The sequence below is a fragment of the Plasmodium berghei genome (genome assembly GCF_900002375.2).
Source record: "Plasmodium berghei ANKA genome assembly, chromosome: 9".
Lineage (NCBI taxonomy): Eukaryota > Apicomplexa > Aconoidasida > Haemosporida > Plasmodiidae > Plasmodium > Plasmodium berghei.
Genome location: NC_036167.2, coordinates 1,429,493 through 1,441,289, shown reverse-complemented (window position 1 = coordinate 1,441,289; position 11,797 = coordinate 1,429,493). Strand labels below are relative to the sequence as shown.

Here is an 11,797-nt window from a genome sequence, read left to right as displayed (position 1 = left end):
AATAAAAAAGAGAAATATTTATTCGTTATTTCTTATACAACATTTTTTATTTCATTCAATGCATCTATATCATAAAGAATATGATCAGTGTCATGTTGTTCAACTGCTTTTATAAAATTTTTGGCTATAAATGGCAACAATGGATAATCTTCTTTTGTATATTCATAACTATTTTCATCATTTTCTAAAAAGAAAGATTTCCAACACGATTTAAATGATACTGAATCTATTTTATTTGCCAAAACTATTGTAATTAGCCAATTAAAATAACTTTCACTTCTTTCTAAATATTTATTACATGCATATTTTTTTAAAGTTAATTTTAAAATGGTATTCTGAAGTTTTTCATTATATTTTGAAGGAATATTTAATTCTTCAAATTTTTTTGTTAATTCATCCCATTCATTTACATTTGTAGATAATTCCATTATTTCATTAATTTTAGGGAGATAATCCTCAACATATGAATAATCATTTTGTCCATTTTCATTTACATTAGAAATATTATTTGACATATTATTATTTGCGTTTGCTTTATTTTCATTTCCATTTATCTTATTTTCATTAGTTTTATTTATATTTCCATCTACATCTCCTCTAAATGGCAAATCTTGTCCTGGCCCACTATTATTATTATTTTGATTTTTTTTTAAATTAAAAACTCTTGAAAAAAAATTGCCTTCATTTTTGTTTTCTTTGTTCGTAAACATTGAACTCAAATTGCTAAAAATACCATTATTGGAATTTGTATTATTGTTGAGGGAGCTTGACGAACTTCCTCCAGTACCTGAATTATTATTATTATTATTATTATTATTATTATTATTATTATTATTATTATTATTATTATTATTATTATTATTATTATTATTATTATTATTATTATTATTATTATTATTATTATTATTATTATTATTATTATTATTATTATTATTATTATTATTATTATTATTATTATTATTATTATTATTATTATTATTATTATTATTATTATTATTATTATTATTATTATTATTATTATTATTATTGTTATTATTATTATTGTTATTATCATTTCCCATAAATGGTTGATTTTTATATGGCATATTATTTTTTGAAGTATTTTCATAATAATTACCACCAGAAGTATTGTCAGTAACAAATGGTCCAGTTCCATCACCAAAATGAGTACCAGAATTTTGTCCGAATTTCATATCATCAGGCATCATTTTAGAAGATGTATTTTTATTCTTCATAATATTCATTGTCATTTTTTTCATATTCTTATTTGGATCCATATTTTTCATTCCAGTATTCCCCATTCCTCTCATATTCATTTGATTGTTCATTCCAAATGGCATATTATTATTATTATTATTGCCCATACCTCCACTTCCACTATTATTATTCATACCATAGTTGGAATTTCTAAGCAAATTATTTCGCATATTATTCAAACTACTATTCATTTTATTTTCATGATAATTGTTTGAGTTATTAGTAGAAAAAATTCGATTATTTTGATCAATCGTTTCTTTTAATATTTTGTCATGTAATACACTTAAAGTTGTTGGGCCCTCTAATTTGTGAGCAAATTTTTTATTCCATTTTTCATTTCTATTGTCTATAACATCTTTAATTAAACATCTAACACGGAATAATATACTTTCATCATTTACAATTTCATTTAATTTATTATATAAATTTTTCACTTCTTCTTGATTTGATTTTTCATGTGTATCTAATATTTCACCAACCGTATTTAAAAACATGCATAATGCTTCTAAATGTAGATTTCCTTCATTAGTATCATTTTTTTGAGAAATATAACTATCTCTTTTTTCTAACAATTGATTAATACATACAAAAACAATAGGTATAGAAATAATTCCAGATTTAACTAACTCTCCAACAAATAACATATTTCCTCTTACTTTATTTTTATGCATTTGTTCAAATTCAAATTTTTCATCATCATTTAAATGACTAGGAAATTCTATAGGTTTTAAATTATTTTCAAAACTATCTTGACATTGATTTATTAAAATTTTTTTAAATTGAACAACTGATCCATCTTCTAATTTCATACTATGAAAATGTATGTTTAATTTTTTACATAATTGTACATACATTTGCACAAAATGGTGTTGAGTTACTGCCTTTTCAAAAACCAATTTCATTAATCCAATTATTTCTTCAAGCTTTGATATATCTACTAATATTATTTGTTCATATAATAAATCAAATTTTTCAAATGTTAATTTATTTAAAATACCTCTTAATTTCCTCATTAAGCATGTATATTTATCAGCTTTTAGTTGACTTTGTTTTACTAGCCAACTATTTTCTGATATTGTAGGTTTAGAATTATTACCATTACCATTTTGTTGTCCTGTATTATTATTTCTCCATGCATCTGGTGATTCTACTGCTCTTGTAGAATCAAAAAATCCTTTTAATTTATCACCATCTCCTTTTCTCCATTCAAAAGTGTTGCCTTGCCCATTCTTTCCCCCATGATTATTTCCAATATTATTATTTATATTCAAACTATTAGGATCATTATGATTTCCATTCATATAGTTAATATTGTTATTTCCACCATTTATATGCATACTATTTTGCATATTTTTAGAATATGAATGCCTCCAACCGTCGTCTCCACCTTTGCCATTGTTTGAATTTTGATTGCTTTGCATATTTTTTTCATAGTTATTATTATTTCCTCCTATATTATTAGAATTGTTTCCAATATTATTTCCAGAATTATGAATGCTGTATTGATTCAATTGGGAATTATTCATATTATTTCCATGATTATATCCTGAATTGTTATATCTTTTATTATTATATGTATTAGAAACTTTTCCATCATTCATATAGATGTTACTCGTATTAGAATTATTGTTATTATTATTATTATTATTATCTTCATTTGAATTTATATTATTGTGTATATAATTATTTCCTTTATAATGTGTATCTGTTGTATTATCTTTGGATAAAACAAAATTAAAATTTTCACCTCTTAAGCTCCAATTATGACCTAAATATATTTCTAATAAATCAATTTTTGTAAACCTTTTTTCTGATTGCCATTTTTCGATTTTTTTTTGTTTTTCTTTTTGTTTTGGATCTAACACATTTTTATTTTCATCATTTAATTTATCGTTATCTATATCTAAAATATTTTTATCATTTCTTTCTTCTGATTCTGTATTTTTATTATCATTTTTTTCCTTATTTTCAGTTTCATCATCATTTTTTTTAGATTTAACAGAATTTAATTCTTCTGTTTTTTCTTTTTCTTTTTCTTTATTATTCAACTTATTTTCTACGCTCTTTTCATCATTATTAGTCTTAGCGATAATTTCATCCTTTCCCATTTTTTTTTTTTCATCTTCGCTAGCATTCATAGTTATTTTATTATCATCAATATTTATTTTATTTTGTGATACATCTTTTGAGGCAAGCTTGTTTTGTTTTATTTCTTTTTCTTCAATTTCAATTTTATTAATTTTATTTTTAATACCACCAAGTTCTTCAGTTTCTCTATTTCCTGCATCTTTATTAGATGTACTTATTATCTCTTTTTCTTCGTTCGCTAGCTCATTAAAAATTTCTATATCATCGTCATTATTATTGCTATCGATTTCTTTATTTTTTTTCTCTTCAGTTTCTTCTCTTTCTACATTCTCAATTTCATCTTCTCTTTTTATTTCATCTTTATCATCTTCTTTTGTTAATTCCTCTTCATTTATTTCACTTTTATTATCATAAGTTACATGATCAGTTTGTTCCTGTTTCATATGACTATCATCAGTTCTTCTTAATACTTTACCATTTTTATTAAGATTACTTCCCTTTTTCTCAGTTTGACCTGGTTTATTATTATTACCAGTCCATTCCTTTGAAATTTCTTTTGAATCTTTTTTAGGTCGACGTTTTGCCATTTCAGCAAAAGATATTTTTCCATTCCATAAGCTTCCTTTATAATTACTAGACCCCGTTTTATTATTATTTTCATTAGATGTATTTGTATTGGGATTATTTTCTCCTTCTGTTGAATATTTATAACTACTTTTTGTTTGATTAAATATATTACTTTTTTTTCCTTTTGTATTATCATCTAAATTATTTGTTTGACTATTAATTTGTACTTCATCTTTTCCAATTTCTTTATTTTTATTTACATTACTATTAACATTATTAGATTCATTTTTTTTCACTAAATCTTTGTTATCTGCATTTTCCTCATCCACATAATTTTTGTCATTTTTATTAGCAGTTTGTTTTATTTCATCTTTTGTAATTTCTTCAGTTTCTTTTTTTTGATTTATATTATTATCACTACTATGGGTACTATTTTTTTTGTTTTTTTCAACATCATTCTTATCTTCATTTTCATTATATTTCATTCCTCTATTATGACCACTACTACTATTTCTAGCAGAAGCAGATGAAAAATTTGGAACTATTTTTTCTCCGATTTGTTTTATCTCAACATTTTTTATTTTTAATTTTTCTCTTTGTCTATGTGAATAGCTATTATTATTTCCACTCAAATTATTTGACAGATTTTTTTTATCGTTATAGTCTATTATTTTATTACCATTATTGCTTACACTATTACTATTGTTATTGCTATTACTATTTTTGTTTTTATTATCAACAACCTTTGATCTATTAGAATCCTTATTTCGAACTTCTTCGTTAATGTAATTTTTATTACCAAAATAGTTTCCAATTGCCTTTCCTTTTATTTTATCATCAACTCCACCACTCTTTTTCAATCCTTTATTATGACTATCATAACGTTGGTTGGTATGGGTTGTACTATTTAATATATGTGATTCTTTTTTTGCATCTTCTTTGATTTCAGTATTTTTTTTAGATTCTTTATTTGTGGGTAATAATGGTGTTTCATTTTCTTCATTTACTTGTGGTACTTCTCCATGAAATCCCTTTCCATATCCAGACCCTTTGTTGTAATTTCGACTATTACTATAATTATGATTTGTATCTTCTGTATTTCCATTTTTTACAGAAGATGACGATGAAGCTGCTGGGTTAGTATTATCTGGTTGTGAACTTGGTAAATTTATCTTTTCATTTTTTTTTTTATTATTAGGATTCATTTTAGCTATTTTTACCCAGGATGAAAATTCCATATTCTTTTTATCACCATTCTTTACATTCTTTAAATTATTATATCCTACTTTATTATTTGCGTTATATCCAGTTGTATTATTTTCTTCATTACTCGGATTGGTATTAGAATTTTTATTTCCAGCTTCATTAGTTTGGTTATTATTTATTCCTGCATTGTTACTATTATTGATTTTGTTTTCCTTTGTATGTTTATCTTCTTCAGATTTCCCTTTTTTATCATTTGTTTTATAACCTAATTTCTCTGTTTTATTAGCACCTTCATCATATCTATTATTACTACTTCTTCTGTCAGAACCCGTGCTATATTTACTATTCGAATAACTTCCATGTTTGGTTGTACTATTATTGATTCTTGAATTAATGTTGTTAGATGTGTTGCTATTATTTGCACCATATCCTTTTTTAATCCAATTATCACCTTGTTTTCCATATCTACCACTATTATTGTTGTTATTTGTATTATCCTTTCCTGCATCTTTTTTAGATGCACTGCCTCCATTTTTATCATCAACAATTTTGTTGCTTCCATAATTTCTACCACTTTTATAATCATCTTTATTGTTACTAGTGGTAACACCATTTTGATTTGCTATAGTATTATTGTGCCCTTTACTATTTTTATCGTTTGAGCTATTTAAATAATAATTGTTTTTTCCCTTATAATTCCCATATTGCAAATTATCTTTGTTATTATTCGTTTTTGTATTGTTGCTTTCGTTTAAATCAGATACCACTTCCTTCGTTGCATCTCCAGATGGTCCTGATTCTTTAGTATTATCGTTAGATGTATTAACATTATTAGTAGTATTTCCAATTGTAGATGTAATAGAACCTCCACCAGTAGTAGAAGTATTTCCACCATTCCTATTATAAAAATTATTACCACCTGTTATGCTATTTGATTCTTCTTTTCCTCCTTTATTATTATATGAACCTTTTGCAGTAGCTGAATTATTTTTCATTGTATTACTTCCATTGTAATTGTAGTTAGTATTAAAATTATCACCTGTATTATTCATCAAATTATATCTACTATTATTTTTTTTATTATTTTCATGTTTCATTCCATAATTATAACTATTTAATACCTCATTTCCATTCCCAATATTATTTTTCATTGTATTTTTATTTTCTTTGTAATTATTATTATATTGCTTATTGTTTGCACTACCACTAGTTGTATTATTATTATTATTTGTTCCAACATTTTCAGTGTTATTATTATTATTATTATTATTATTATCATTATTATTATTATTATTATTATTGTTATTATTATTATTATTATTATTATTATTATTATTATTATTATTATTATTATTATTATTATTATTATTATTATTATTATTATTATTATTATTATTATTATTATTGTGATTATTATTATTCATTCCTCCAGTTCTATCATTGTAACCATTTTGTCTTTTTTGTTGTTTGCTTATATTTCCAGTAGTATTCATTCCCCCTATACCCCCAAGTCCAACAAGCCCTACAATTCCACTACCCATATTCCCTACATTTCCCATAGGAACATGATTACTCATGCTATGCATATTATTCATATTTGCGTTGTTTAATAAAAGCCCATGATTCATATGTATACCATTTATATGCATTGAGTTATTTATATTATCTATATGATGATGAGGGATAGGAACATTTACTCCTGGATTAATGATGGGAGGGTTTATGGCTATAACATTTCCGGTAATATTTAAACTATTATTATTATTATTACCATTAGAAGGAGAATTGCTATTTACAGTATTAGTATTTGTATTATTAGATGTATTATTAGAATTAGTTGATGTATTACCATCTGTATTTAATCTCATAACACCAGCCTGCATAGTATTATATGAAGAATTGAAAACATATCCAGGTCCTCCAATATTAGCAGAAAGTAGCGGATTAATATTGCTATTATTTGAATTTATATCATAATTATTATCATTAATATTATTAGGGCCATGTAAATTAACATTATTACCAAAATGACCAAACATATTATTTCTTCTGTTTGTTTGGCTCATATGATTATAAGGTAATTTCATTGGAACATTGTCAGTATTATTTAAAAAATGAGGATCTATATGATGATGACTAGCCATATTTATGGGCCCACCCGTGCCTAAAGGCCCTGCACCGGGTAAACCACAAGATATAAAATTGTATGGATTCATATTTAAATTTCCATTTTTTTGAACATTCATTGAATTATTACCAAAATGATTATAAACTGGAGGTTGTGGAAAAGGTAGCTCATGATGTATATCTCCATTATTTGTACCAGCAACCCCTCCACCTCCATATGGTATTGGAGTAAAAATTGTTTGGTGGCCAGATAAACCATTTGGATGGCTATTAATTAAATATGGAGGGTTCAAATAAAAATTATGATGATGTGGATGATGATGCATCATTGAATTATTACCTGGGAAATTTTGATGTGCATTATTATTATTGTTATTATTGTTACTTGTGTTATGCATATCTGTATTATCAAATCCATTAGAATTTTCTGAATTGTTCATAAAATTATTAGGCCTTGAATTTTTCCCTCCTTCTAGCATATTATGATTTAAATATGCTGAATCTAAGGGCCTTGTTCCTCCTAAATTTTTATTGCCTAGACCAGTTGTATTATTATTATCTTCTGTATTAACACTATGAATATTATTGCTATTTACTTTGGAATTATTTCCAGATATAGGAATTAGATTATTATTATTTTTATCAGTAAATTTTTCATTTCCATCTACACCATTAAATTGTCCCCCAAGGGGTGTATTTGTATTCCCAGCATTTGTATTATTTTTATTAACAACAGAATTAGAACCTGCAATACCCCCAGTCTTATTATTATATGCATTTAAATTCGAATCAATAACTGTACCAGGATTATTATTGTTATTGTTATTATTACTAGAATTTTGAATTCCTAATAAATTATTACCTGCTGCATCATTATTTATATTTGTTATATTATCTATTAATGAAGTTTGAATCATAATGTTATTATTATTCCCTAATCCATTCATATTTAACAAATTAACATTTTGCATATTACCAAAAGAGTTATTTGGAATATCATGATAATAATTACCCCACATTAAATTATTAAATTGTAAATTACCTTGAACAGATTTAGTAGATGGTACAAATTCAGGTGCATCAGCATTTAATGAACTTCCAGAAATTGTACTGCTACTGTTTGTGTTACTAATCAGAGATTTTGTGTTCAATTTTTTTGTTTCAATATTATCATTACCATTTACATTTTTACTCGTTTTTTTTACATTTGAATCCCCATTTTTGTTATTATTTTCTTTTTTTTTTATTTTATCATTATTATTATTATTATTATTATCATTTGCATTGCTACTATTGTTTTTGTCTTTATCATTTTCATTATTGTCATCCTTATTATCATTTCCATCGGGGTCAGTTCCATTCCCGCCCCCATTACTATTACCTGTATTGCTATTATTTCCTGGTCTATTCTCAGAACCTCCTTTGTTATTATTATTATTATTATTATTATTATTATTATTATTATTATTATTATTATTATTATTATTATTATTATTATTATTATTATTATTATTATTATTATTCCCTGAGCTATTCCCATAACTATTTTTATTATCATTGTTTTCCGCAGCATTATTATTACTAGTAGTGCAATTGTTTATTTTATCATGAACAGTGGACTCGTTAATTTTTGTAATTCCACTAATTTGAGTTATTTTCGATTCTTGAATAATATGACTATTATTATTTACATTATCACATTTTTCATCACTTATTTCAATTTTATTATAATCATTACAAGACTTAGGCAATATATGGGAGGGATTGACAACACAAAATGCATTTTTTACAGTACATTGACTGTAATCCATTTCAGATATTATCTCACAATTGCTACTACAATTACTATTATTATTATTATCTCCCTTATGAAGGAATGAAGATGTGTTATTAACAGCAATAATTGGTAATGTTTCATTTACATTGCAAGTACTAGATGTACCCTGAATCTTAAAAGTTGAGTTATTAACAGGATTATGATTTTTAATAAAATTATTATCATTATCTTGTGAATTATTAACATGTTCAGACTTTTTCAAATCACCAATATTATTACTTCTGTTACTATTAATAGTAAAATTATCATTACTGTTATTATTGTTATCACTACCCTTTTCGAAGTCCACTACATCATTTTTACCTGGCAATGACATGTTCATTATAGTATCATTTTCCTTCTTTTCAAATTTATTTAAAGCCTCATTTTTATTTGTATTATCATCACAGTTATTATTATTGTTACTACTACTACTATTATTTTTACTACCATTATTGCTACTATTATTATTATTAGTATCATTCCCTATCGTATTATTAACCTCTTTAGCTTGAAAATTATAAGCCATGCATTTGGCACTGTTACTCGATTTTTCGAATTGCCTATTTTGCATGTTATTATAATTAAAATTTCTAGCTAAATTATTTTTTATTGAATTTGGAATAATTGATGAACTATTATTATTATTATTATTATTTTCATTATTATTAGCCTGGAATTTAGATTCACAAATATTATTATTTGTATTATTAATATTAAAATTGTTTGCGCTCTTTTTTCTATTATCCTCTTCTTCTTTATTATATGTTTCTTTAAAACAAACCTTATTATTTAAAATAGTTTTCTCTTTACATTCCGAAGAGCTATAGGATGATGCGATATTTAAAAGTGTGTTTAACATTTTGATCCACAAATTATTATAACTATAGTATCCTTTACAATTATTTATATATAATATACGTATATATATATATATATATAATTTACCCAATGATATATATATGAGAGTCAAATAAATCTGCATACATATATATCTACTCTAAGCGTATTATAATTATTCTTTCTTTTTTATAAAATAACAAAAATTAAAAATGAATATATACATATATATATATATTTGTAAAAATAACAAAAAAATGAAATTGAAGCAAACTGGAATAAATAAAATTACATGAGTATTATATATTTATTTCTTTTAATTTTGTCAAATGATGTTGCTAAGCTTAATTTATTTACAATCTCGTTTTCTCATTGCTTTCGATTTCTTTTTTTTTTCTTTTTCTGTTTTTATTTATTTTCTTGAAATAAATATTCTTTTATAAAATTCTATTTCACATATAATTATATATTTATTCAACTATTTTATTTTCTACAAATAACATATATAAAATGTTACATACATATACTATATATATGCATGGGATATATAAAATTGCATTATATATTCATATGCATATATATAATACATATTTTTATATACGTTTGCATATACGTATATATTTATTAATTCTTAATAATGGAATAAAATGGAGAAAAATCAAAACTTTTTAATTACTTATAAATGTAAAAAATACAAATTATTAATCTAAATATTATGATAATACAAATAAATAACTTAATGTAAATGTATAAGTTTGCACAAAAATATTCATAAGATGGCTTTATATTTTTAAATTTTAAATTATTCACAATAATTAAAAAATAAAAAGGAAAAAAATTTGTAAGTATGCAAAGATAAATCGTATATATTTATACAGGAAAAAATGTCGTAATTATTATAATATAAAATGAAGTCGCAATATATGTAACTTTATATTTGTTATTATTATTTTGTATTCCTTTTATTCTCATAGCTTATTATTATATTTCCAACTGATATCGATACAATAAAAAAGTATAATAAAAATTATTGCTCATAAAATGTTAAAAAAAGGGGAAAATATGTTATATAAATATGTAACTAAGCCTATGAATATAATAGCATGTATGCATAAAGCTTGTTAAGCCCATGTTATTTATATACATATAAAAATGCATAAATAAAATATATTATGATTGAAAATAATGTTTCATAATTTAATACAACCATAAAACTGTTGCGTATTTATTATAGGAAAATAATTTAACACTTTAAAATTTGGTAATATAAAAATATTTAAAATAGTGAATGCACGCACATAAAAATACAATACATATATAATTGCATAAATATAAAGACTAATACACATTTAATGCATGTAATTTGGATACATATAAAATCACGATTTTCAATGAAAAAAAAAACTAATAATAATTTATTAAATAAAAACTGCTTGTTTATATATATAGAATTATTTACTATACATTAATATACATATGCATAATGTATACAATCTTATATAGGCTATACTTTATATATATACCTTTTTAATCTAAACTATCCTCATTAATGCATATTTAGTTGTAGTAAATAATATATGCGCATATATATAATTTATTCTTCTTTTTGTATATGCTTCCAAAATTTATTTACGATGAATATAAACATATATGGATATAATAAAATGTTACAAATATAGTGTGTGCATATAAATATTTATAGATATAGATGAATAAATATTAAATGGGAAAACATGATTTGACATGTATGATATTTCATAAAATGATATACATTTTTATATAATCATCAAATATAATAATAAAATTAAATACATGTATTTATATTTTTCTTCATGTACGGTTATGAATAGGAATCCTAAAACGTGATATTTTAAGCACATATATATATATATATAA

At 23.4% G+C, this 11,797-nt stretch overlaps 1 protein-coding gene across 1 annotated transcript; it reads right to left on the bottom strand.

The window, feature by feature from the left end:
- Positions 1-32: 32 nt before the first annotated feature.
- On the bottom strand, positions 33-9,923 carry PBANKA_0939600 (polyadenylate-binding protein-interacting protein 1, putative; the record flags this gene model as incomplete). The annotated part of the gene is made up of 1 exon (XM_034565009.1): positions 33-9,923. One exon carries the CDS (start codon positions 9,921-9,923, stop codon positions 33-35), a length of 9,891 nt encoding a protein of 3,296 aa, XP_034421748.1.
- Between the last annotated feature and the right edge of the window lie 1,874 nt (positions 9,924-11,797).